The sequence below is a fragment of the Bacillus rossius genome, chromosome 10, assembly GCF_032445375.1.
Source record: "Bacillus rossius redtenbacheri isolate Brsri chromosome 10, Brsri_v3, whole genome shotgun sequence".
Classification (NCBI taxonomy): Eukaryota; Metazoa; Arthropoda; class Insecta; order Phasmatodea; family Bacillidae; genus Bacillus; species Bacillus rossius.
This window is the reverse complement of record NC_086337.1, coordinates 56,466,600-56,494,167: the sequence shown is the minus strand read 5'-3', so window position 1 is coordinate 56,494,167 and position 27,568 is coordinate 56,466,600. Positions and strand designations below refer to the sequence as shown.

Below are 27,568 nucleotides of genomic sequence, written 5' to 3'. Positions count from 1 at the left end.
GCCACAACAGAACATGGCTTTATCCAAACTAGTTACAAACTTTAAGCAGCTCCAATTACAACATTAAACCAATCTTAAATTCCTAAAAAAAATTAAACTGTGGAATGCCAAAGATAATTTAGACATATTAATAAAATAACATATTAAGATTAAGGGTAGTATTACAAGATGTTCACGTAAGTTAGCGAATAAGCTATAATAATGTGCCATATCCCAGAAAATGTCCAACCTGTATCCTAGTAATATAACAAAAAAATCAACCATTTTAATAAGCAGTGCGTACACATTTTAGCGAATGTTTAGCAACCATCCGTATAATTGTTACAGCAAAATCGCACGAATTAAATAGGTACTGGTTTTAATTGTATTTATCACAAGTTTTTTTGCTTCTAACCATTGATTTAGATGGCTTAGAATTAAATTTGATTAAGGAATAACATTACCTACAGTTTCCTTTCATTAATATTAAAGTGTCGTCAGAGTAATGCACTATGCTTTCTAGTGGAACGTTTGAAGGCAGGTCATTTATGTTTTCTAAGAACAATAGTGGTTTTTGGTTTCTACTTGGATGAACTCCGTGTTTAATGACACTTTTAGAATAAAATTTTAAGAACAAAATTTTTATAATGTGATATTATTTCCAATCTTCTTTGTGCGTTTGAAAAAAAATATGAATTTATTAATTCATTTGCTTTATTTCGATAATCGTTGTGATTAAGCTTTTCAGGAAACATTTTGTGATTAAAAAGATTATTCAGCCATGATTTATAATAAGTGTTCCGTAACTCTGTTATAATTACCAATTAAAATTTTAAGTAAAGGAACAAAATGTTTCGCTAGTATTATTGTTGTGTTTTCGTATGAAACGGAACATGGCCTGAATTCAATCCGATGTGTTTATTTTTGTATGCAATCCACTTAAAAAAAACAACAACAACAACAATGGACGAAATTGTATTTCTAGGGTCGGACTATTCAGGTATGGATTAATTAATTGCGTGAATGATTTAATGTATTTTATTAATGGTATCAAGATGGGAACACTTTGGAGTAACTTTAAATGGAAAATAATAAGAATTTTACCAGGACATCAAAGTACGATCTTCGAGATGAAGTTTATGTTTTGTTTTCGGTAGCTGCGTAGTTGAACGTAGGAAGTTATTGTAATTAGCAGCATGTTGCGTGTGTGGAGTGTTGCTGTCCGGTGTAATGCTGCAGGTTTTGTGTGTTTGACGAGGCAGAAGGTTCGACGGCGCCGTACGAAAGCAGCGAAGACGATGCCACGACCGACGGGGCTGGCAGCGGCACCGAAGCAGACAGACACGCCATGGAGCACACTTATGACATGGCTTTGCCAGTCAAACATTCCGTACGTACTGCCCACCATTTACAATTCACTCATAAATACATTCAGTTATCCTGTTATACCCAATACTCCTGTATAATTATATTTGTGGTAATGACCCGACACTTCCACGCATTTTTTTTAATTACTGACGTGTCATTTTAATACGTAACAGCGTTTTACTACGGACAGTTACCCTAGTATTGTTTAAAGAAATTTTATTATTTTATTTTTTTAAATAGTGACGGCTGTGTAACCATGGCTTTTTTCTGAGTATGGTAACATTCTAGATTAGCGGCTTCTGCATAAAAAAAATTATTCCAAATGTGTTATATTTCAGTTCTCCTATGTTTTGTTGTGATTGTGATGAGGTGGGAGTCCAAGACTGTGAGATAATAATTATATACCTCCAAACATTTTACAGCTCAAATTCTGTAATCATGTTTGTACATAATTAGCACCATGTTTATTAGATTAGGTACTTGTAAAGTCTATTGAAAACCTATTTATACATCATTTTTTAGTTGTCCGCATGATTGCAACTATTAAGAAAGTTTATTTTAGTTTACTTGTGCAATTAAATTAATTTAAGTTTGTATCGTCAGCGCTACTCGGTGGTCGTGGCATAAGTAAGCGGTTGGCCAGGTGAGGAACCGGTGAGTGAAGGGGGCCTGGGCTCGTGTCGCAGTACCTGGGGGAGAACCTGGAGGAGCTGCAGGGACGCACCATGCTGGACGACGACTCGGTGCAGACGCTGCCCCTGCTGCCGCAGCCTGGGGTGGTGCTGGTGCCCGGCCAGACTCTGCCCCTGTCCGTGTTCTACCCGCCGGCCGTCAGCATGCTGCGTCGCTCTGTGGCGACCGACCGCACCTTCGGCGTGGTCTGCGTCAGGTAGCCCCTCCCCTCGTCCCCCGTCTCGGCGAGCCACACAGTTAGCCTCACGTGAAACTGTGTTGATCTTAGACAACAACATTCTGTAGAGAAATCTCACCCTGCACTGACAGTTTGCAGAGAACTAATTCAAGTACTGCCATGTCTGAATTGCCTTATTTTTACCACCGAAAATTATTGTTTTTAAATTTTTTATAAGTTACAGTAAAAATTGACATGATAGTTTCATAAGTATTTTTAACGACTATGCATGCTCAGGTGAACCTCATTAGGACTTTGTGAATGTTGCTGGAACTCACGCCACAGCCAGTGATGCGAGCGGGGATGGTATGCTCAGCAGGTACTCCATTCAGAACGCGGCGAAGCTGGCAGAGGTTGGCACCACCGCCGAGATATACGAGTTCCAAGACGAGGACGCGGAGGCGGGCTTCCGGGTGAAGGCCAAGGGCCGCCAGAGGTTCAAGATCCTGGAGACACGCCGTCAGTTCGACGGGTGCGCACACTCTTATTTACTGTTGCACGTTCGTTTATTTGTCTTGGTTTCGAGTCTCCCAGACAGCGAGGTCTTTAGAGACTAATAAACTTAACATCCACAGTTCAAGGAAACTTGGCAAGTATTGGTTTTCTTTGAAGACCTGTCGCAGCAGTTGCCTGATAGTGATTTAGGGAAACCAGGATACAGAATGGCAGGTCTGGGATTTGAATACGAGTCCTCCGGAATCCAAGTCATCCAGAAAAATCCTAGAATCTTGTTACGAACCAAACCACCTGTTAGCTTTCAATTGTTCTGAATTGCACGTACATAAAAACACGTGAATAATTGGTGGGGTTGAAAATACTGTTCAAATTTCGTAAATGGTCTTTCGAGAATAATGACTGAGTTTTACTTATCCTTGATGGAAAATTTAAACTAACACAATGGCTGCCATATTCTGACCACAACACTTTCAGATTACACACAAAAATAAAAAAATAGAAAGTTTGTTGCTTCGAGAAAACAATTAAAACTGCAAGTTTTACCGAAATGTTTGATAAAAGGTTATTTATCACTGCTATTGAATCTCATGGTTTCACATGAACTCACAGCACAAGCCAAGCACTCTGCCCTTGGAACCACGACTATAATAGGATTTCGAAGTCTCGTGAGCTTAACTCAAGACAACTGCAGTCAAAAAATTCTAAATAAAACGTTCAGAAGTGTTTTTAAATCGGCACTGCCCGGACTGCAGGTGCGAAATTTGCTTCTCAACTACATACATAATTAATTACGAGCCATCATCCGACCGCGACTTTTAGGTAGCACAATCACCGGACGACTAATGGCCAACCAGACTACCTCCATCCACGAAGGAGGGAGGTGGTTATGTGTCCCCACAACCAATCATACAACCTTATGTCACACTATCGAAAATCAGCCAAACAAAGCACACGTTACAAGAAATGAAAGACATCCTGTATGCATTTAACTAGAGCTTTCCCATCTTTGTCTCTTTCCGATTATGATAACATTTTTTTTTGTCCATGAGGTCCCACGCTCACCCTAAAGGCTCGTACACACTGCGCTGACGTTTCGTGTTAACACCCATTAACACGTGTAAACACATGTTAACACGTGTTGCAGAAAAAAGTCGTCATGACTTTTATATGTGAGTGCGCACATTGTTGTGATGTGACGTGTTATGATGTGTTATTGCGTAAGCTGACGCGGAGCGCGTCATAACACGTCATTACACGCGTCACAACAATATCTAGGCTCCCAGATTTTCGTCAGACGTGTTATGCGTCAGACGCGAGTATGGAGGAGCCACTGATAGAACTTGTGCGTACGTACGAGTTGTTGTACGTTTTCAACAATTTAGTAGCTTATAAAACTCATTCTTCGTCATGCGGTAGTATATTAAGAACCTCTCCTCATCGTCCAGTAGTTAGGCATCAAATGATGAAATTCGCTAAAAATTGGCCTGTCTGCGTTTATAGGATGCACCCACTCTCTTTCCTTTTTTTGAGTTAGCATGATGCATACTGCTACTGCACAATCTTCTTCTTCATCAAGTTCATCCATAAGTACAGTGATTTCAGCCATTTCAACTACCTTTCACAAAACCGTGCACCCTGTTCCGTATCAACACGTCATCTGACAGTATCAGAACAATGTGCACACTTTGCCGTGTTATGTCGTGTTATGTCACAATCTGACGTGATGTGATGACACGTGTAAACACGTGTTAACACGAAACGTCAGCGCAGTGTGTACGAGCCTTAACACTGATGTTGTGATGTAGTTTACTGTCACATTGGATCATCATGCTTTCAGCCAAAACAAGTAAAGAAAAATGTGTGAGAACACCTGAAAACGTGACCAACCAGTCAAATGGGTAATGATAAATTTTAACTGGTTTAAAGTTTAAATTAAGTACATTTTACAGACATGCATACAAACATGAATGCAAAACAACACATGTCTAACATATATCTACCTCTGAAATAGATCAGCCATTATTTACATTGAAGCAGAAAACCTAACCAAGTACTGAAAATTATAAAAAAAAAACATACACCAACACATACACAAAAATATATTACAAACAGCAGTATAAAGAGATTTTTTTTGTTTGTTTTATTTTTGCTCATTTTGCTTCACTTGTTCCTGTTCTAATCGGAACTGCTCAGTGAGCACAGAAAGCGTGTGTGCTTCGCAGGAACGTGTCGGCCCGAGTGCGCGTACTGCCTGAGCGGATCCTGCCCCACTCGCTGGCAGAGGTGAGGTTGGCGTCCCTGGACAGGTTCCGCACCACTCCGGGACAGGCGGGGTGAGTTGTTCACGCGTAGACACTCGTTAACAACTACGTGTTCACTGGGGAAGTTGTTAAACTCTTTGGAGGACATGGTACGTGCATTGAAATGTTGAAAATCACAAATTAAAAACCTCAGTTTTGTTTTCTTCGTAATTTGAACTAAGTTTTTTTTTTTGTTCAAATGCAAGCCCTAATGTTTTTCCTCTACTGATTTATATTTAATAGTTACACAATTTTTTTGGAAAAACGCTTAGTGCTGCTTAAAAGAACCAAAATGCTGCAATGCAAGAGTAGTATTGAATCAACATTTTTTACAGTTAAAATATATTAAAATTGAATATGAAGTACAAAAACTGGCTTGTAAACGTGAATGATTAATGTAATCGCAATTCCCTTGCCTGCGTGCAAACACAGTACTGTGCTCTTGAAGGCAACATGCTGATGTCTGGAAGGGGGACTGTACGGTAGAATCCCCGTTATGAGGTTCCTGCTTGTGACTTCTTATTTTTTAAGTCCCAACTTTTCCCCTGGACAAAGGACAATATGTATTTATTTCCATCCTTTCCTTGCCAAACATTTTTTTTTTCTAATTTGCCAGCTATTCTGTGATGGCAAAAAAAAAAGTATTTTTTTATTTATGATAGATAAGAGTGGAATTTAGTTATTTGGTAGCAAGGAAATAAAAAAAAACTTTTTCATGTGTTGAAGGGATTAGGCGTAGGATTTTCACACTGAATGTCGTCATGAATCATAAGACAATTTGGTCTTTATTTAAAGACCAATAAAATTGAAGCTGTAAGCATAACGAATTTGAAGAAAAGTTGATGACTTGGTTAAGAAAATTCGAGCATAAAGTGTACCCATCAGTATAGGTATTTGTTTACATAGCTTGAAGAGTCCAGTGGTAAAACTTTAAAACACTGACAAGTCCTAACTTGATATTTCCTGCATATAATGTTTACCCCCTTGGAAAAAGTCGTGGCAGGTTTGCTCCGTGGCCCAAAGGCTCGGGAGCGGGCGGTGATGACGTGTTGTGCGTGCGACAGGTGTCGCTACATGAAGCAGGACGCGGCGGTGACTCGCTGGCCCTTCTGGGTGCACGCCCAGTACGAGTGCTCCCGGCTGGTGCAGAGGATGCGGCAGCAGCTCGAGTACTTGAAGCTGGGTGAGTCCAGGTCACTCCTGTCTCACCTTCACGTTCTCTGTGTTCACGTCCTGCAAAAGTGTTGATGTAACCACAAATTTATAGTAATGTTATTAATTGCACATCCTTAAAATACTCTTCGTGTGGCTAAACTGTCGCAACTCTTTTCACCCCTTCTCGCTTAGGGGGAAGCAACACTTCTTCCCCTCCTGCTCAACATGTGCCACCAATCATTGCAGCACTCATTACCCTTTCTCTCAACCAGATATGTGATAAAAGAGGACGCGTAACAGTCAACTCTCCTTAATCATCTTGATACTCGACACCTCAGCTCATTTATCTGATACTCGCAGACACTGCCTGCGACCTACTACTGTGAGAGCTAGTTTGCCGCCGCCACCTTCATGTCGCCAGTTTTAACGTCTGTTGTTTCCGGACGTGTCCAACCCGAGTGTCTACAGGCGCCTCTCTGGCAGTGAGCGGCCGGCTATAAGACCATTGCAGACAGTTGTACCTCCCGTCAGTTACTTGTCCTTCATCAGTTGGCACTATAGGGGCAGCTGTCAGCTGTCAGGGTGTGTCAAGGGCCAGATTCGGTGATATATACGTGTTGAGTACCTACTATTAACGGCGTTGCACTAGAATGTTCTCAATGAGTCATTTACCGACTGGAACGTTGTGCGTGCTAGGGCGGGGAACCCCTGTCCTGTCAGTTCCCCTGGAAGAGACTAGATCACCCTACCCGTGCCTCCTGCAACCGGCCGCCTGGAGGCCCCGATGAGCGTCCCAACCCGCCATCGCCCACTTCCTGAAGAGTAGAGGGGCAAATGTCGGGGAAGGCAAGGCAAAATACCCAATGGTAGTCAATAAAATAATTCGGAATTTGAGAGGAGCTGGTATTAAGTAAAATTAGTTACGTAAAAGATAAAAAAAAAACATTGAAACTATTGAAGCTGTGTATTGAAAAAAAAGCATTAAACCTTTAAAAATGAGACCAGTTTAATGGTGACACTGCAGCAGCGGAGGGTGAGGGGTGAGGGGCTGCCCGCAGGGAAGGGCAACGTGTCCATCCCCTCGGACCCCGTGGACCTGTCCTACTGGGTGGCCCAGAACCTGCCCCTCTCGGACGAGCAGCGCATGGGGCTGCTCAAGCTGGACTCTGCCGTCCAGAGGCTGCGGCTGGAGCTCAGCGTGCTGGAGAAGGTACGTGCTCGCTCGTCGCTCTCCGACATGTCGGCCTCTAGTTACGGCGAACTAGAGATGTCGTCTCCGGCAGCTTAGACCTGGAAGATGGAACACGTGCGTGGTGGAAACTATATAAAAGTCCACAATAGCCCACCTGTATATTTCATTCGAGGGTTTAGAAAATTTGTAGGGATGTGCGAGTACCCGATATTTTCGGGTACGGTTCGAATCCACAATTACCCGAACCTGGAATCGTTGTACGTACATGGATTCGAACAGTATTACGAATATTCACAAAAGTTATAAATTGATTTAATACTGCTCAAAAATACTAGCAGTGAAAAATAAAATTAGGCTATTATTACGGAAGTATTTATAATATGATGTATCAAAGAAAGATATGTAAATTAAATAATTAACACAGTGACATCAAAAGAATTTCGAGATTTCCAGAGCTTAAACTATAATTACGAATTTTGTCGTATAGCAAACTATAAACCAAAAACATTTACATACCTACAAGAAAAAATCATCTTGGCTATTTATTAGAGAAAAAAATGGTTTCATTTCCTGAAACGTTTATAAAACAGATTTCCCTGTGGCGTGTAGTTTATTACGATTGAGTTGGAGAATCGAATATGTTTTGGTTTTCATTTTTTAAAGTGTTTATTATTAATTAAGTTTACATAATTATAAACATTTCAATGTCAGTGTAATAAATAATTGCCAGTAGTTACAGTTGGAAAAAAGAGAACACACATTATTTTTAATTATTCTGTGCTTTATATTCCGAATCGGATTCATATCGCAAACATTGCTCGGGATTCGAACCGAACTGAAAAATCAAGGATTCGCACATCCCTAAAAATTTGCACAGTTGTTTTGTGGACGTGTCGTGCGTGACGTGTGCAGTGCCGCGTGCTGTGCTGCCGCGACTGCCAGTCCAAGGTGGCGGAGCAGAAGGACGTGTTCTCCATGTCCGTGGAGGGGCCCCAGGGCACGTACGTCAACCCGGGGGGCTACATCCACGAGACGGTGACGGTGCACCGCGCCAAGGGGCTGCGCACCGTGGAGGAGCAGCCGTCCACGGAGTACACTTGGTTCCCCGGGTGAGCCTCCCCCCGCCTCACCGAGGACAGTTCCAGTTTCTTAATATCATCATCAGCTGAACATCATTGTATGGTTAGGGCCATGAAAATTTCGCGAAAAGATCCCGAGAGTAGCTGGAAGTTAAAACACTGTAGCATTGTCTGTGTTTCGTGATTGGGCGAGAGTTACTCCCAGGTACATATCGATTGTAACAACACCAATCACAGTGATTCATTGCGGAAGCATACTCGTCCTTAGTGGCTCGTGCAAACAAGGCGACGACCTCTCTCGCAGACGGCCGCCAATCGCAAGGAAGAAACCGCAGGTGCGGGTTTACCTTGTTGCAGTCTAGTAGGCGTTCATATTTTTTTTGCGAAAATTTCCTGCCCCTATGTATGGTGAATTGCGATGAAAACAAGTTAACACAGAAAGGCGTGTCAGTAAACCACTAACACCACAATGCAAGTAAATATACCGTATAGCACCGAAATGTATGTTATATTATAGAATAAGTATAATTCAGCCAAATTTATTTCAAAAAAATTTTAAAAAAATATTAATCTTTTAATGTTTGAAATTCAAGGAATGTCGTTATTTCCAGACAAAAAATTGTACCAAAGTGCATGCATCAGAAAAATTAATATAATTTGTTTATCGTTCTGAATGTATATTTTTTTAGACCTGTTTATTAATTATAATGCTACTGTAGAAAAGCAGCAGTTTTTAATTTGCATGATTTTCTATGAAGATCTGCCCATAGTGTGTGTAGTCATACAGGTCAAGCCCGTATATCCTTGCATTGTGTATGCCATGTATTGCCCTTGTTTGAGGTGGCACTTTCATGGAAATTGAGTGTGCGGAAAAGCTGCAAAATAAATACTGTTGTCCATTGGTTTGCTGATTCTCCTATGAGAATCTAGGATTTGATAACCATAGTAGACTGACCGATAGTGCAGATGGAAAGGAAGGGTAACAATTTTTTTTTCTCCCTGCGCTCTACCTGAAAAGGGGAGGGTTGGTATCTGGAACTTGTTGCGAGCAATTACATGAACAAAAGGGGGTTGGTATGGGTGCATATTAGTATTGGGATTTTCGAATCTTGGATTCGTCGAATATACCGAATCCTATGGATTCGAGGATTCGTAGGATCCGAGGTGGGATTCGAGGTGGGTTTTTAAGAGTTTTAGGTAGTAATTGAAAATTGTAGTGCTGGGCGAAGTTTGAAAATTACGAACCGAAACGAACCGAAACGAACCGAACCCTTACGTTCGGTTCGGTTAGAAACTTCTTAAAATATATTCGAAAAACCGAACGTAAAAAAATTACGTTTTTCTAATTTTCTAACCCCCATTTGAGACCATTCACAAAACAGCTCAACAAAATTCCATTACTTGTAATATTCCGACTTTTATCGCATAATCGTCGCCTCAACAGTTTCAAGCGCAGAAAAAATAAAATAAAAATTATTAATCGTCGCATAACTCGCATAGCATTTTTTCATATAGGCGCGCTTTGTTTTTTGTTTACTTTAGAGAATTTTGTATGCATTTGTCGTACTACGTAATATAAACTATCGTACAAATGCCAAAGGTATTGTATATTATACCTTTAACTATTGCGCGTGTACGAGAAGTGTTGTAAAATCACCAAAGATTGCGTAACCCATACGCTAAACTAAAGCGCATGTACGAGAACTCTCGTATTTCGGCAAAAGTAACGTGATCAAGTTAACACAAGACAAATGCGGTAGGAAATGATTACTTAAATTACGTATTTTAAATTACTGGAATGTATTAATTTCTTTGGCCTTTTTGGTTATAACAGTCAGGTACTGAAAATATTAATTTAATCTTGTGTATTAAAAGTACTGGTCCAGTAAATTTTACAGTACGGTACTAAGTTGACTAGCGTAGTCGCGGCAGCCATCATTATTTCTCGTGTTTACTTTTTTCCGACGCAAATTTCTATAACCACACTTTTTACGTTACGTTTACAATATTATTGTTCTTGAGGTCATTTGCGATGAGCAGGCTAACGTCGTTTAAGTTTTCCAAATGGAGAAAAGATAATGACGACCCAGATGACCCAGTACCACCCCAAAAAAAAGTCTAAAGTTTCTTCTGACGAGCAGCATTCTTCCAAGAAAACAGCAACTGCAGTCAGCGGGTTTTGTAATGTAGATAGCTAACTTAATTCACATTCGACTTTTTTTTGATGTCCTATTAAAAAGTTTTACTTATTAAAAATGTTAGGTTATGCCTACCACAAAAACGTTATGTGGCCTTATGCTGAATGTTCGTCATCTTTATAATATTATATTTTTTTTAATGAAGGTTAGTGTACACTGAAAAAGGAAGATAGTCTTTTTGAAATTTAGATGTAACTTCTTCATGAATTAAAAGTTGGTGTGTGTGTGTGTGTGTGTGTGTGTATATATATATATATATATATATATATATATATATATATATATATATATATATATATATATATATATATAAAAGCTATATAATGTTTTAATTTTACATATGGCTGGAGAACCTTTCTTTCTCACCACTCAGTTAAAGACCAAAATGCTGGTGGTCGGTTCATTTTAATTCAAAACAATTATTTCTGTATGAGGTTCGATTCAGTTCAATTCGAAACCAGAGAACTGAGGTTCGCCCAGCTCTAGAAAATTGTATACCTAAACTGTATTATAAAGGTAACGGAAATAGCACAAACATAAGATAAACTACGCTGCATTTTGTCAATTAGCATAACTACTGGATCATTTCCAGCCTTCAATAATATAACATTGCAGAAAAAAACGTAACTTTTTTTAAATGGTGTCTGTTATACAAACGTATTTTATTGAAAACATAGGAAGGATTAATTTAACAGAGAATTAGACAGATGCAAACTTACATGTGTGGTTTTTGAGGTTATTTGTTTCTATTTTATATTAGGTGTATACACTATGCACTTATTTTATAATTTTATAAATACACATGTGATTTTTTTTAATACATAGGCTTATGTAATTTTTTAAAATAAATGTGTGATTTTTTTTAATAACATGTGGTGCAGTTTAGTGTGGGACTGGGATTCGAGATTCTATGACAAACACTGAGGATTCGAACAAGGATTCGGATTCGACCAAAATGTGGATTCGTCCCATCCCTAGTGCATATTTAAATTTTTTCAGCTTAGAAAAAATGTAACCATGTCATGAAGTAAATTTGTGACAAACACAAAACGGCCATACCACTGGCGGAGGTCGCGTGTGGATAAAAGGATTTTTTAAAAAAAAAGTTAAAGCTGGTCAATTTATTGCTAAAAAAAAGTGCTCATCATCATCATCATGCTTGATGTAGAAGCAGCGTAGGTACCGCTGGGAAAGCGGGCTCCCTGCAAAATTGGCGTAAGCACTTGCATGCAGGGGCGCAACAACTAAATTTCCAAAGGGGGGGAATTACATATTTTTATAAAGAATTATCGATCCCCCCCATTGAAGCAGGGGTCCAGGTGTCCTCCACTGGAAAAATTTGTATTTCAAGGTGGAAAATGGTGCTATTTAAGCAGTTTTATTATCTAAAAATTGATTACACAGCACTTTCTTTGCCCCGTTTGCCCGCACTTCAAGGTTTCAGAGGGGGGCAAAATACCCTTGCCCCCCCCCCCCCTTCCTGTTGCGCCCCTGCTTGCATGTAAGACAACGCTTCACGTAGGATAGTATGTTTTCGCAACTTCGATGATGCGGCAGTGGCCTGAGAGGCTTGTCGCGCCGGGAAGCAGTGCTGGGCCGTGAGACCCGGGGTCTGCCGCAGGTACGCGTGGACCATCGCGGAGTGCCGCGGCTGCCGCCGCCACATGGGCTGGAGGTTCACGGCCACCAAGGCGCACCTGAAGCCCGCCAGGTTCTGGGGCCTGTGCCGCCGCTCCCTCTACCTGCAGTTCAAGTCGGACGGCACCGAGGAGACGCTGCCCGTCATGTGAGCCCTCGTTTCACCCTTGTCGTCTCTTTGTGTCGTCGTCGTTTAGCGAACCGTGCGTGTACACGCAGTTTTCTTCTGTTTTGAGGGCGTGGCAGGACTGGACATGTCGGTGGAATCTGCGGGGGCAGAGTTGCTGGTGTTTTCGATGTCTGTGGGAAGTTACGACAGCTCCGTCGAAACTCCCCCCAGTGAAGCGTACATTAAATTAATGGCAATATGTTGTAAATGTAATGAATTTTTTTTTTTTTTCCTTATCACTGATCTGTTTATTGTTCGATCATCTAAACCACATTTTATGAACTTGTGATTCGATGGGTGACAGTACCGAGTAAGGCACTTCCATTACGGATCAGCTGCGACTGTTTACCTTAAATTTTCTTGTGTGTTTTCACCCGAGTAGCATTATTGCAAATTATTTTTACTGATAGTGTATTTTTATAATCACAAGTTTTGTAAATTTTTAAGTTTAACTGATCTCTTTGTGCTGTGAATGCTTCGGCAGTGATTGCTCGTAATGACAACACAGGGTAGGCAGTTAAGTACCTTCTGAAAGGAACTCAGTGTCTCTGAAACTCAACTTTTAGCTTAGAAATGTCTGTGTGCTGGAAACAATCAGTTGCTCAGCTTGGTAACACTGCTGCGGAACAGACGTTTCTGCTCAAATTAATCTTATAAAGAGCTTTGAACTCAAGCTGTGACAAAGTAAGTTAAGACTGGGTAAAATGGACTGACTTTAAAAAAAATAATTCAAGGATAAATCTGCGTGTTAGGCAGTAAAATGTAGAACTTTCTTTTTATCACAAACTTAAGTGTACAATCTAGTGACCATATTTTCACAAATTTTGCTGCTATAGATACCACTGTATTTTAATTCTGCTCAATGCTGATTCTTCTAATGATACTGATAAGTATGATAAATTGTTAACAGAAGCAGTGCACTTAACATTTATGTTATTTTGGATTTCCTCTAATCTTTCATTCAGTTAATGCAGAACTAAATAGAATTTGGAAGAAACCAGTGGCATGTAGATCAATTAAGAGCTTCTGTCAGTCCGTGAAGATTCAACTTTGTCTTGTTAACTGTGTTTCGTGGATTCTGTCTTCTTGTTGTTTTGTCCTGGGCAGTGGAACATTTTATAATTAGTGTTTTACCTGTGCAACTATAGAAATTATAAATAGTGTGGAAAATTAGAGTAATATGTACAATGCAAAAATCAATGTAACAGAATCATTAATTAAATATGTCAAGCACTAAGTGTTTGAAAATAATTATGGAAACAAAATAATGCTGTATTTGTCTGAATAATATATCATACTACTTAACATGCTAATAGGTAGAGACCTGCAAAATTCGCGGATTCATTGACCTCTAGGATAGACTCCACAGTCCTTTAAATACTTGCGGAAATGATACCTGTTCATTGGCTACTGATGCGTGAGACGTCTCAACTGTAATTCGGCACTTTCTTGGTTTAGTGTTTCCCATTGACTCACAGTTTCCCCGATAAAATGTGGCCCAATCGCAGAAGCGGTACAAAGGTATAGTTGTTTTGATGCTAGCCTATCGCGAAATGAATCCGCGAATTTTGCATGTCTCTACTAATAGGTATGGTAAAATCTTTATTTACAGTAAATTTGTTTGATGTTAATACAGTGTTTATGTTTTGCTTTTGAAATAGCAGTAAACCCTAGTACTAGTGCATCATTCCAGCCAATCAAAACTCTTCCGAACTATTGTTGTTTTCTTTCGTGTGTTACTAACATGTTGTCAGTTTAAAGAGATGGGTGTAAGACAGACTGTTTTGTAGTTGTTAATGTGAAAACGGCTGTCAAAAGTTGATTTCAAAATGTTGAGATTTACTATAAACTGAAAGCGCTGTACGTACAACAGGTCTTTTGTTATACTAAGACACTATTGTAAAAATGTAAACATGTTAGGCTAAATTAAGTCAGTCTGAATATACACTTGCTGCTTGTACTAATATCAAACCTATTTTCTGCAAACAGATTTTATTCTGAATTTCTTCTCTATTTCTATAAGTATTAGAAGTTTTGCGAAGTAATTACATACTACAATCTGTTATGCATCACATGCAAGGAAAGGGTCTATTGGGATTCCAGCTAATGAAAAGTAATATTTGTGGACTGGACAAGTAATTTTTTATTTTTTTTACATAATTAAATTAAATACAGGGAGTGTTATATTTGAGATCATATTACATACATATATTGAGATTGAGATCGTATTATATTTCAGATTGGCAAAATTACTAAATTTTCTTAATATGTAATGTGTAAATATGGTTAGAACTGGGATCTCTTTGTGGTGTTTTTCAAAATTGGACGTGGTTTGTAAACAACTATCAGATTTAGGTATTGAAATGTGTACTGTTCTGTAATGTAAAGATACTACATATATCATCTGGTTAAATAATTTCGGAAATTTTTAAATTTAGTTTCTTCCATTTGTAACGAAAAAATTATTTTTATTAAAGAATTGATTTGATTCTTACTATGCAGGTGTTGTGAAATTGAATAGTACAGTACTTCGCATAAAAAACACTTGTGTCTGTGTAGTACATACTCGGTACAGTAGAGTCCCGCTAATCCGGGACTGGATGGGATTGGACCCTGTCCGGATCACCGAAAATCTGGATTAATGGGATATCTACCATAAAAATCAGGTAACGCATGTTTTTAGATTGGTAAAACTATCAAAATTGATGTTTTTTTTCCTTCCATAATTGCAACTTTTCATACAGCTTAATTTTAATACTGCTGTATTCGTGGACCTAGGATTTTAACGTACAAAAGTAAGTTAATCCTGATATTTTTTTTATAATTCCGTCCAGGCGAGCGGGATCAGGTTTAGTGGGACTCCACTTCGGTTAGTGCAGCACTGGGCAGTAATGACCATTCAGCCTCACTTAACGCAGACATTGCAGTGTTTATCCAGTGCTTCAAGTAGCTGACTCGCTTACAAAATTTCTTGTTGAGAATTCAAATGCTTTATTTTTTTTTAGGTGAAAGTTTCTGATGGTTCAAGGTTTTCTTTTTTATAACTAATTTTTATTTTCCTGTTTACATTCTTCTCTCGAAGAGAAAAAGTAATTGACAATCATGCAGAGCACTATGTTGATGTTAAAGAGTTTGTTCTTGAACATATTAATGTTCCATGTACATATGCATGTTATGGATTTTGATTATACTATACCGTATTTACTCGCGTAAAGGCCCCGCCCGCGTATAAGCCCCCCTCCTTGTTTTGTAAACATTTTTGAGAAAAAATTTAAAAACCTGTTTTTCTGGGTTTATCTGTGGCCAGGGCAGCTTGGCATGCATCAAACAACAAGCCATGTATTGTGACCGGCGGGAGGTGATTTTGTAAGCGGCAGTGATACAGAGACTGGTATTATAGTTTGTCCGTTCTCAGTGTTCTCAGTAGGACCGTCGTGAGGCTTGACAGACGTAAGCAGTTAGTCCTATCTCAAACGACATAAAGATAAAGAAAGCTGGACTCGCACTAGGCTGTGTTGATGTGGAGTGTTGTCGGAGAAGAAGAGAGGAAGTGAAGGAGGAAGGGAAGTGGGTCAAGGATTCTAACACTCCTTCGTCTGGTTGGCTGGCTAGCTGGCAGGAGGGAGGTTAAGCCACGCCTCTGCCTCTCTCCCCTCCTGCCAAAGCGCTGCCTCTGCCTCTCCCCCCTGCGGAGTCGTTGCCTCTCTCTCCCTATGCCGCGTCGCTGCCTCCCCCGCCTTCCTCATTCGAACAAAGACGCACGACTTGAAAAGAAAAATCTATTTTTTCCTCCAAATTCGCGTATAGGCCCCCTCCCCTTTTTTGGAGTCGAAAATTTGGGAAAAAAGGGGGGCCTTTACGCTAGTAAATACGGTATATATTTTATGTAAAAGCTAGCATTCCCACTACATGTGACGTCGCTGGGGGTGATCTTGTCGGTGGTGGTTGAAGTCCCTGCTGCTCAGATGGGTGATAGAGGGGTAGAGGCCTGGGGGATCAAGCCTAGCGCAGGTGTGTCACTGTCCCGGAGAGTACCGCAGGTTCACATCGTGCAACGAGAAGACGAAACTGAGAAGTTTCCTCGCAGTGGTTGCGTCCCGTGTCGGCCGAGGCGTCCGTCCGCGAGCGCGCGCCTCGAGACTCACCGCAACACTCACTATGCTGCTCCCGCGGCAGCTGCGCGACTTGTGATCTGTCGTCTTTGGCGATCCGCACGATACTGATGATACGACAGTCCCGCTTGCAAGATTATCTCTGCCCACACTCCCCTCTTCCTGGTGCGTCGTGCCCGCGTTCCCACGGCTCTTTCCTTTCGTTCAATTTTCCCCCTCTTTATCAACACTCTTCCACACACGTGCACATCGGGGCAAAGAGGTGGCAATGTGCAACAACTGTCCAAGCGATTGGGAGGAGCACTTGGGGCGACGTCACGTGTTATCACTCGTGATGGCTTGGATGTATTACGTTTGAGGTCAGTACAGCATAGTTTATGTAATGTTGTTTTGCCTGTCTCCGCAACCACCACTCTTCTTGTCGACAAGGGACAAGGAAGCCGGGCAGAACTAGCAATTTAATGAAGAGTGGGGAGGGTGTGAGTGTACAAATTAAAACTTGTGTTCACAGCAGTACTTCTATAATCTTTTAATGGGTCATTATTTTTCAAGTGATAATTATTTCATTGTCGTTGTGCAAACTTGCAAGTTAAGTTTTGGAATCCATGTTTTACTGTGACAAAAATCTTGGTTCTTGATCAAAAATAGTTACAATAACAAAATATGAATCTGGAAATAGTGAACGTACATTAATCTGAGCAAGAGCACCACTATTAAGTGTTAAGATACGACCACTACACAGTCCCTGCTGCAGGGAGAGGCACGTTTCGCACTGCGATGAACGCACTAACGCAGCAAGCATTGCCACTACCGTACAAATAAAACAGGAACACTTTCGATCCTTTTAATGTTTTCTCATAACAAAACGGTTAACTGTGGCAAGTGTCTGCCATTGATACCCTAGTAGGGAACCAACTGGTTGATTTAGCTCACAATGCTGTTTTTAAACTACAAAAACCAACACTGCATCACAGTTTAAATTGTAATTTAAGGTTAGGGGGAAGTTCCAATTCTACTTAAAACATTTTTTTTGACTGAATTGAAAAAAAAATTAATGTTGTACTGTATTGAAACGTTTTTTTTTTTTTTAATATTTATTATTATTACAATTTGTGACACTGAGGACTCTGTGGCTTTCGTAACACAGCACATGTTCTTGTGTGTCAGTGGGCAGAAGTAACCTGCTTGCTACTTTCAAATATTGTTGAATGTTTTCCACAATTGTTTCTTTTCAAGTGCACGTGTATGTGATGAATCATTATGTTCCACAGCTCGATGGATTATTTTCTTAGCCGCGGCATTGCTATCAGAAGAATACTACTGTTACCTATCTGTAAACACTAGCACAAATATAGGCTACCGGATTGCAACAGTATGTTAATTCAGACGACTGTTTTTGTTCTGGAAAAAAAAATGTTTAATGTACCCATTCTTGAAGTAACATTGTAGTTTGCAATCCTAGGTATGTTTGAACGTAGAAGGTTGGCTTGAGGTGGTTGTATTACGATCATATTAGATGTTGAACCAGCTCTGCCAACAAACGAGGACAAAGTGCCTTGAAAATAGGCATGTGTGAGTTGTGCCCTCGTTCACAGGGCGTACATGATGAGTTGAGTTGTTTTGATATGTTGTTCTTATTAGTGGCCACCAATGCAGATAATGATTACAGTTAATGTTAAACAACCATTAATAATAGCTAAATATTTTTGTTGTTTTCTTTATACTTAACCTTGTTTACAACAGGTGGAAGAAAAAAAAAAGTAGATTTCTATTGTTTCCATATCCAAGTTTATCATTTGCAGGAAGAGACAGTGTGTAATACTTGAAGAAGAATCTGTTTGTTTCTTGTGCTGCTGTAGTTGTGTAAACTTGCAACTAAACATTAAATGCATAAATGCTTAAATTTTGTTTGTATTTCAAATTCAATTTAATGTTCTTACAGGATTCTATAGCAGATTGTGATGTAGTTCTAAAAAAATGTTTTCACCATTGCAATTTTTTCCCTTTGCAAATTTCACAAGGATATATGTATGACCTTGAAAATATTAAGAATCCAAAACTTTGTAATTTTGTTTTAAATAAATTGCAACTAGTGTTATTGTTGCAATATTATTTTGTGTATTATCGTAGTAGAAAACTATAATCTATTTTGTAACAATAAATGTTCAAATGTATATTAAAATAGAATTGTTTTATTGTGAAAACATTTTGCAATTTCTTGCGATGTAGATTGTTTTTGGTGTTGCAGGTTAGCTATCTGTAAACGTTCAGACATTGAAATGAATTCCTCAAAATGATCTAGTGATGATTTTGCAATTAACTACAGTAGAAAAAAGTTTTCACATATCTTAAGAGACCAGGAAAAAATATGTAAGAAGAGGGAAGTGTTAAAAAAAATTATTTTATTAGCCTCTGCAGTAAGTCGTTCCGTTTAGAAGCTGGTGTGCGTGCTCAGAGTCGAAACAATGTGGTAGATATAGTAAAACCTCGTTTATCTGGACTACGGCCCGGATAAGATTTGTGTACGTTTTATTCAGTGTTCTCATAAAAATATATAACTACATTAACAAGAGCGTAACTATAAATATTCACTTTTTAGTTCGATTCAATGTGCATTTCCGGCATAGATGGTAGTATTATATTTTTTTTTGTCGTGTTTAAGAAAACGCACGAGTTGGAGCGTCAGCCCCACACAGCTTCAGCTAAACTATTAATGCACGACCTAGCTTCAATCAAACACCGTGCATGTTTGAAACAGAAGAAAGTGAATTAAATTCTTTGTTAGAGATGATGTGAAAAGTATTTGTTTAACATCTTGTAAACAATATAGGGCCATGTACAATACGTATTTTCGTTACAAAACTTAAGGTTTCTATTATAATAAATGTTACGTCCACTTATTATCCACATTACCCGAGGTTTAACTGTACTACTTCAATTTAAGTGGATCTTGTATTTGTAGGTAATTCTATCTTTTAGAGGAACTCAAGGTTGAAAGTGGATGCGTGGCGGTTGTTGCTTTCCTGGTAGTGTCACGCACACTTGTCGTGCAACTATCGAGTCCTCTGACATTGCACCAAACAGGTTACAGCAATGTAGCATTTTGCGTTGAGTGATTGTGAAGGGGTGTGTGTGTGCCACACCGCGAACTACAGTGAGCAGTTCCCATTTCCCGTAGTCTGCCACGCATGTGCTCAGCCAATGAGTGCTTACTACAAATCTGGTCAATAAAACATTTATTAACATATGACTTGAGGTTTTTACAATAAATACACAGATTATTGTAATATACAATACAATCCTTTAAAAGTTCATTGCACAAAAATAAAGTCATTTAACATCTTTGGAATGTAATTCTAACAGCAACAGAGTTAAAAATTGTATTGTAAAAGCCTTGTCTGAACATGCAACTTGTGAAACAGCTCAAGCAATATGTACATCGTTAGAAATGGATATGTGGTTATCGATTATAAACTTGTTCACATTTCAAAATGCACAGTGATATTCGTAATGCCAACGGATGTAGATGAAATATGGGTCGAAGCAAGGGAGGAAACCAGCCAATCACAGCTACAATGTGGTCTGTACAAAGGGAGTGTGTCTTTCTGTCCTGTAGTCTCGTTGCCACGCCAGGGTGTCCACTGGTCATGTATATCACAAATAATTAATGAACCTTAAGACTAATCGCTAGAGATAAGATTTTATGGTTTTAATACTTACTCCAACCAAATAGTAGTAAAATTTATATTCTGAATTTTTAAAATAAAATAATATGTAATAAATTGGTCTAAAACAGATACATACACTGAGAGTGATAAAAATAAATTAGCGAGCATTCGTGGTTTAAAAGTGATAGAAGAAATCAATTAATATTTCTAATCCATGCACTTAAGCAAGAAATTTTGTCTAGGAATAAACACATTCCTTGAATTTCAAACATTAAAAGATTACTTTTTTATGATTTTAATTAAGTTTTGTTTAATTGCTGTTAAATTGTACTTAATTCAATGATATGACTTGCATTTCGGTGTTATGACACACTTTTTAGTGTTATTTCAGTTTTATCGCAATTCACCATATCTTGTTCCTATTAGTCACTAAAGCCACGAAATAAACAGTTAGGCCTCGGCCAGACTGGTGGGTAAAAAATTCTCCATTAAAGTTACTTGTTAAAACTAAAGAAATAAATGTTACTGAACCTTCACCATCAAAAATGGATTCTAGCAAACTATATGTATTTGAACCAATTGATGTTGTGAAATCTTTGTGCGTTAAAACGGAAGACTTCAAAAATGAAAACCAGGTATTGAAAACGCTTTCAAATGACTGAAGGACGGAAATTTCAGATCTTAAAAACAAAATGATTCAAGTAAATCAAGACCTTAATTTCCATAACGATAACCAAAAATCACACAGTCAAGCGGTAAGAACTACAGGGCGGGAGAAAAGTACACACACTGCCAGGAATGTTGTTGCATCAGAGGCATGATCAGGAAACCAGCCGGCTGACCTACTTACGACCCAGCAGATTCCTCCTACCATCAACAACTCCACAACAGCCAAAAGTCAGGGCTTCACTGTTTTAAGATATTAGCGTAAACCAAAAACCAACTGCAATACGGAATTTATAGACATCCTGGATGCAATATGGAGGAGTCATTACAAAAAAAAAAAGACAAAACCACAGACTGGTGTGTGAATACTGACCACACGTTAATGTCTTATTTTAAATCTCCCACTTGTTTCATCCTGTTGTGGTCTAATTTGGACATTAAGCTAAAATTTAAATGCCAAGCTATTTGCATCACCTCCTGTGGCACTTAGGTCTACTTTGCACAACTTCATCACCGATGACAGCTAGCAAAGTGAAAATTAAAACGGAATATATTCACCGATACAAGTAGGTAATTGGAAGTAACAGACACCAAAGACACACAAAGGAAGGATTGAAATGAGAAGGTTTGAATGGTCGTGAGCAGAGAACAGAAGCACTACTACAGATAACGACTTACGGTGATGACAAGAAAGGCGGACAATTTCAAGAGTAACAAAAGGCAAGAAGAGATGAAATACGCTGATCTAGAAACTGTCAAAACTGTTGATAGTCTTAAAGAAACTATCGAAAGGGGTTTGTCTCTATGAACAGTAAGGACAGCGTGCCACTCTGCCGTAAGTAGTGCCGCTCACTTTTCTCTCATTATGAATAAAAATATTTTGCACAACTGTGAATCATTAATAGTAGTTAATTGTAAATAGTAGGTAACTACAAACCTCAAAAATGTCATGAAGCTTGTAATGGTTATTAATAGAATGTCCAGTACAGACAACAAATCTGCTAAATACACAAAGTACAATTTATAGGAAAAAGAAGTGACAGTCAAACCTTACCACTAACAAACAAAACATTACCTGAAACACAATGAGTTTTCCTTGAGCAGTTGCATACAAGTACAACACACAAAGATTGAAAAATTCTCCTACATACATATTTAATACAGTCCATAGTAATGACATGATGTCCGTAAAATATAAATATTCCTTAAAAATTAATAAGTAGTATACTACATAGTACATATATATATTTAAAATTGGTAACTATACAGAACAATTTAGTGTTGCATAAATAACAATCATGGCACTTGTTCTAAGCAACAGTTACTTATATCAAATTATCTGTTGAAACTCAATAATTAACTAAATACATATTAAACCAAAAATCAATTAACAAACAAGTTTCTAAATATAAGACAGTAGTTTCCTCATAGCTTAACAAACAAAAATTTTTCTTTGCTAATCAAACCTACTATTTTAAATTATTTTAATATGAATTCAAATACTGTCAGAATCCTATTAAGAAAAATAAATTAAATGCCTCTTCTGGTTTCTTTGGTAGTATAATAGTACGTAAGAGTGGATATGAAAAATTACTATCGAAAACACAATGAATACAGAAAAACAATCAATTCACATTCTGTCTCATTTAAAACCGGAGTTGACAGCTACCAGCCCTAGACAGCCCAAACAATGAAAACCTCGCGACACTGAAATATTGTTTTAATTACTTGATCGTGGTCATTATATCAAAAAAAAAAATCATTTTCAAATTAAAATTTCACTTGAACAAGCAAAACCAACATAATATCAAGTTTCCAAAATGTAATTGTGCTGATACAAATAAATTGATCCCTTACAGTGGCCCCGGACTCTGTGGGGCCCCAATATTCTGAAGAAGGACCTAACCTGGTCCGGTGAGGGGGGGGGGGGGGGGCTACTTGGAAAAATTTGAAAAATAAACTTTTATAAAGACTTTTTTAAGCCAATCTGGCTCATAAATTTCAGACAATGGTTTTGTTAATTTATCTTAAGAACGTTTTATATCCTCTCTTATTGTCTGGTTAGTTTTATGAGTGATATCGGTATGTTCTGGCGAAAACGCCCCATTTTACTGGGCAATAATATCTCTGAATTATTTTTTTTTATTATTTTAAGTACGAAATAATGAAAACTCAACTGAAATTTAAAGGGTATTAACTAGTACTTAAAATTACACACTAATAACAATCCCAATTCTTCCTTTTCCCATAAATGTCCGGATAATTCGTATAAAACTAAACAAACAAGGAAAATAAAAATGAAACGGGCCGGCCCTAGGCCCTGAGCGGCTGTCCAGCGCTGGAGCTGGAACAAGGCTGCCAAGTTAAGACACATTTCAGCTACCGCCAGATGTACTTACAATAGCCAATCCATGAATAGCATGCAAAGTTCAACTTCATCATGCTTGCGAACGAACAACTTTAAAGCCTCACTTATGCCTAACTGGCTGGTGTGAATTCTGTCAAGAATTTTGCCACATGTTAAACATACGTCATTTTGGCCCAGTGACGTGAACTAGCATCACCTTATGCAAACTATTACCATACAGTCGAAACTCTCAGTTTTTTTTTCAAGTGACACACAATTCAAACATATAAGTAAGTACAACAACTTCTTGACAGGTTGCAGTGAATCAGGATCAGGGAAATGGACAGCCACAAGTTTGGTAAATCACTATAGCGTCAAATTCTTCTTTAGTTTGTATCCAATGACAGTGATAAGTTGTTTAAACATTCTTATTGGCAAATTTATGTGCTATAAAGTAAACACGTACTTCGTAGTTCCCACACATGCAGCAATCAAAAACAGCTGCTTCAAGCCTGACAGAGTGCCACACACATAAGGCAGTTTTCAACCACAATGCAATATCTTCACATGCAACATCAGGCAGTCTTCAACCATAATGCAATAACTTCACATGTGACATCATGCAGTCTTCAACCACAATGCAATATCTTCAGATTCAACTTAAGGTATAAAAAAATAATTTAAACTGACAGTGGTGTACGATTATTCCTAAGGACTGGAAAAGCGCTAAAGGACTAGGTAAAAAAAGTATTCAAAATATTTAAAAGATGTAGTGATATATGACAAAGTCATATTCATAGTTTGTGAAATATGTACATCACAGACTTTCAATTAAAAATGTCATTGAACCACCAACAAACAATGCAAATGTAAAGGCATTCAAGAATTTATTGACTTTCTATCAAAGCATGCAAGCACAGAGCATCATCCTAACATTCTGTCTCCTCTCTATCCACCGACATTAAGCTATCGTCAGAAGCCTTTGATCACACTGATCTTCCAAAAAGGGTACAGTATTGTCATTTAAAATTTTTAAAGTAAATTAACATTGCAAGTACCATACTGTACATTACAATCACTCATCTTCATTTCCATATTGCACACCCAATAAAATTACAAAATGCACTATGTATCAATGCTTTTTTTTTTTTTTTTTTTAATTAACACCACAATAATAGGTAAGTTGAACCATTTTATCACAAAATTGCAAACACAAATGTATTTTGATTTACAATGAAACAACACTCCATGAGTGCAATGAGTACACAAAATGCTTGTGTCAGGCAGGAAGCAACCCAAGTGTACAAAGCAATTGAGATTCAGTTCAATTCTCAATAAATGCACAAAAAGCATTGTTCTAAAAAAAATGAATGTCATCCTTTTGAAAACTGATTTTACATTGCAGTTAGGCACAGTGAAAACCTTTTCTTTTTGGAAAAAGGGACCAAGTGTTGTTTTGAGAATATCACATAATTGTATGTAATGCCTTGTTAGTAATGTTAATGGAATGCTAAAAATAGTTTCTACTGTAAAATAAAATTTTTTGTTTGTATTGAATTATTTCTTTGTCAAAATGACTACAACTGGGATAATTCGGTCAAATTACACTAATTTTCGATCTTCAAAAAATCAACAACTAGTAAAATTAAAATTAATAAAAAAGCTTATTATAATAAAAGATTGTATATAAAATAAGGTTTTTAATGTAATCAAGATGGGTAGTCTCAATATCGCAGCAGTGGTCTCCATTTACTCTGTATTGCAAACTGTGAGACAGACCATAGTTCTATACCAAGCAAACTACTACGTGGGCCTTCTGCGCGCACACACGCTTGTCTCTCCAGCCGACTACTGCACCAAAAAGGGTATACCTCATATGTGTGGTCACTGCTTCTATCACATCATACGTGTATGGCGTCAGCCAGTCTAGATCACACAAAAACGTGTGCTTAAATTGTTAACACAAATAAATACATTCGTGATTAATGCTTTACCATTACGTAGGACTACAGAAAGAAGTGAAAATTGAATACACAAAATATTAACTTGATGTAAGCTTTTGGACATACGCCATTGCTAAGCACATGTATGTCTGTAGAAGAAAACTACAAAAAAACACAAATTAAGCAAAAATTGCTGTTGTAAATAGGATATATACACCACATAATATTCCATAACAGGAATATGGTCAACAAACAAAGAAAAACAAAGAAAAATGGACTAAGAGAACGAAAAGAATCCCACAAATGATGAATTGAACCCCAAAAAAAATCAGCACAACAGTTGAAACGAGAAAAAAACACAAAATGAAAATACGAAACAAACACAATAGTTTCCAAAACAGAAACAAGCCAGCACAACAGTTGAAACGAGACAAATCACAACAAAACGAAAAGACGAAACAAACACAATAGTTTTCCAAAACAGAAACAAGCGATGTTTCGGGAACTGCTATCTGCTCCCGTCCTCAGGCAGAGACGCACATGGTACAAAAACACAGAGGCGAATGGCGTATGTCCAAAAGCTTACATCAAGTCATGCTCTCCCATTGCACAAATCTTTCAAAGATAATATAAAATATTGAATTAGACAATATAAAAAAAAAAGGTGTTTCACTGTAGGCTTAACATTATTTTTTTTTAATTTTACTATATCTATTTAGTGACAGCTATACTGAAACACCCAAATCCTTACTATTTGTTCAAGATTTCAAAGGCATCTATACTTGTGTACACTGCACAGTACCTTCATCAGCAATCACTACAACGCTAATTCTAAATTATTAACTGATAGGATATAAGATCTTTTCATTACTGTCTCATAAAACAATAGGCCACTAAGTCCTCTATTTATTGTAGTCAGTCTTATGAAATAAATTACCATTATTTTCACATGGATAAAAACAAAAAAATTACAACTGTAATACCGGCAGAGCACAATAAAATAAAACTGTCGATAAAACTAACTGGCCATTGCAGCTGCAGATCATTTATTTGTACGTAATTTAACTGTGCTAAGCATAAAATAATCTTATAAAAATTACATTTAACATTAGGCAAACACAAAAATTAATAACAAAAAATCTTTGGTCTGTAAAGTGTACATTAAATTAAGTTTGATGGCAATAAAAAACCATCTACACAGTTCTAGCTTCAGTGAAGGCAAGCATAGAGGATCTGAAGTGCTGTTCTGGATGTAATTTGTTGAAATGGACCCCGAGTTGTTTGTTATTGAGACTTTTTCAAGAAACTTCATTACATACGCTAAATCAAGATTCATTTTGCATGAAATAGATTTATACAATAATTTTTAAAAGTTGAGCAAATATCTTTTTCACAGCAAAAATAAATATTTTTTTGCCTCATGCCAATCAATATTATTCCTTTTGAACCTTTACTAACTCTCTAGTGTCATTGATTTCCAAGAAACTAAACTTTTTCTTTGCCAGTAATTAACAAGTACTAACTTGTGATGGCAAAAATTCTTTTATTACTTTGATACATTCCATTTTATTTTTTTTCTCCCCTTGATAATTGAGAACTCAATCACACTTGGCATGTACTCTTCATTCTCTTACACAAACTCAACTGTCTGAAAATTGAATTTACTTACATCTCATAACAGCATAATAATATTACTGAACCAATAACATCCAGAACACTACACGATAAAGCCCTCACCAACACCTTCCACGACCATCTTTCGATTCACCGGCAACACAAGACGGGAGGTTGACAGTGTCAGCACCTGTCGCTGGCGAGGCAAGACAGGCGCAGCAACCAAGAAACGGAATAAAGGACGCCCGAGAGGAGAAAGGAGAGGTTTTGAGTTTCCAACGTGGTTTTAAGCATGCTGACAAGAAATGAGATTCAGAATTTTTTTTTTTCTTGATTATAGCAGGTATATGGAACTCTTTGTAACAGTTAAGAATGCAAGATGCTACTGAGTAGCACTCTTGTCTAGATACTTACGATAGGCACCCTGGGGTAGGGATGAGAACTGTGTCCCACGACGGCAGACGGGACGTCCGACCCCTTGGTGCCGGAGCCGTGCGGGCGGCGGGGGGGGGGGGGCCTACAGGGGCAGGCGGCGGTGCGGGCAGAGCTCGCTGGTGGGGTGGTCCCCGGTGCACTCGACGACGGGGGCGTGGGTCGAGTCCCACATGCCGGGCCCACACAGCCGGCACAGCCCCGCCAGCGTGCAGGGGATGCGCGGCTTCTGCCGGAACTGGTGCAGCAGTCCCCGCGCCTGCAACGCCCAGTCCGCCGTGCAGCCGCCGAGGCCCGGGATCACCGCCGAACTACTACTAGCGACCCACGCGAGGTCCCGTT

General features: G+C 38.4%; 2 protein-coding genes across 5 annotated transcripts in view; one reads left to right on the top strand and one right to left on the bottom strand.

Moving 5' to 3' along the window:
• Positions 1–875: 875 nt before the first annotated feature.
• Positions 876–18,459, top strand: LOC134536235 (protein cereblon). 4 transcript variants are annotated; one of them, XM_063375925.1, is made up of 10 exons: positions 883–979; positions 1,242–1,369; positions 2,034–2,236; positions 2,577–2,729; positions 4,936–5,046; positions 6,078–6,196; positions 7,227–7,378; positions 8,273–8,469; positions 12,259–12,423; positions 12,512–18,459. In XM_063375925.1, exons 1-10 carry the CDS (start codon positions 892–894, stop codon positions 12,633–12,635), a joined length of 1,440 nt encoding a protein of 479 aa, XP_063231995.1. In that variant the 5' UTR covers positions 883–891; the 3' UTR covers positions 12,636–18,459. The 4 variants fall into 4 exon arrangements, with proteins under 4 accessions (XP_063231997.1, XP_063231995.1, XP_063231994.1 ...); XM_063375924.1 differs by having other exon boundaries at positions 2,574–2,729; XM_063375927.1 differs by having other exon boundaries at positions 876–979; positions 2,574–2,729; positions 12,259–18,459.
• Positions 18,460–19,775: 1,316 nt separating this feature from the next.
• Positions 19,776–27,568, bottom strand: part of LOC134536234 (TBC1 domain family member 16) — a 28,974-nt gene continuing 21,181 nt past the window's right edge. The window contains exon 13 of the mRNA XM_063375923.1: positions 19,776–27,485. Within this exon, the coding sequence (XP_063231993.1) occupies positions 27,312–27,485 (174 nt within the window). The 3' untranslated portion in view covers positions 19,776–27,311. The remainder of the gene's footprint in view (positions 27,486–27,568) is intronic.

Bases quoted from the DNA above. Each gene is read 5' to 3' on its own strand.
- LOC134536235 (XM_063375924.1), top strand. From the start codon at position 892: ATGTGTTTATTTTTGTATGCAATCCACTTAAAAAAAACAACAACAACA. The intron at 1,370-2,033 runs GTACGTACTGCC...CTCGTGTCGCAG, and splicing joins CTTTGCCAGTCAAACATTCC to TACCTGGGGGAGAACCTGGA. The intron at 2,237-2,573 runs GTAGCCCCTCCC...TGGTATGCTCAG, and splicing joins TTCGGCGTGGTCTGCGTCAG to CAGGTACTCCATTCAGAACG.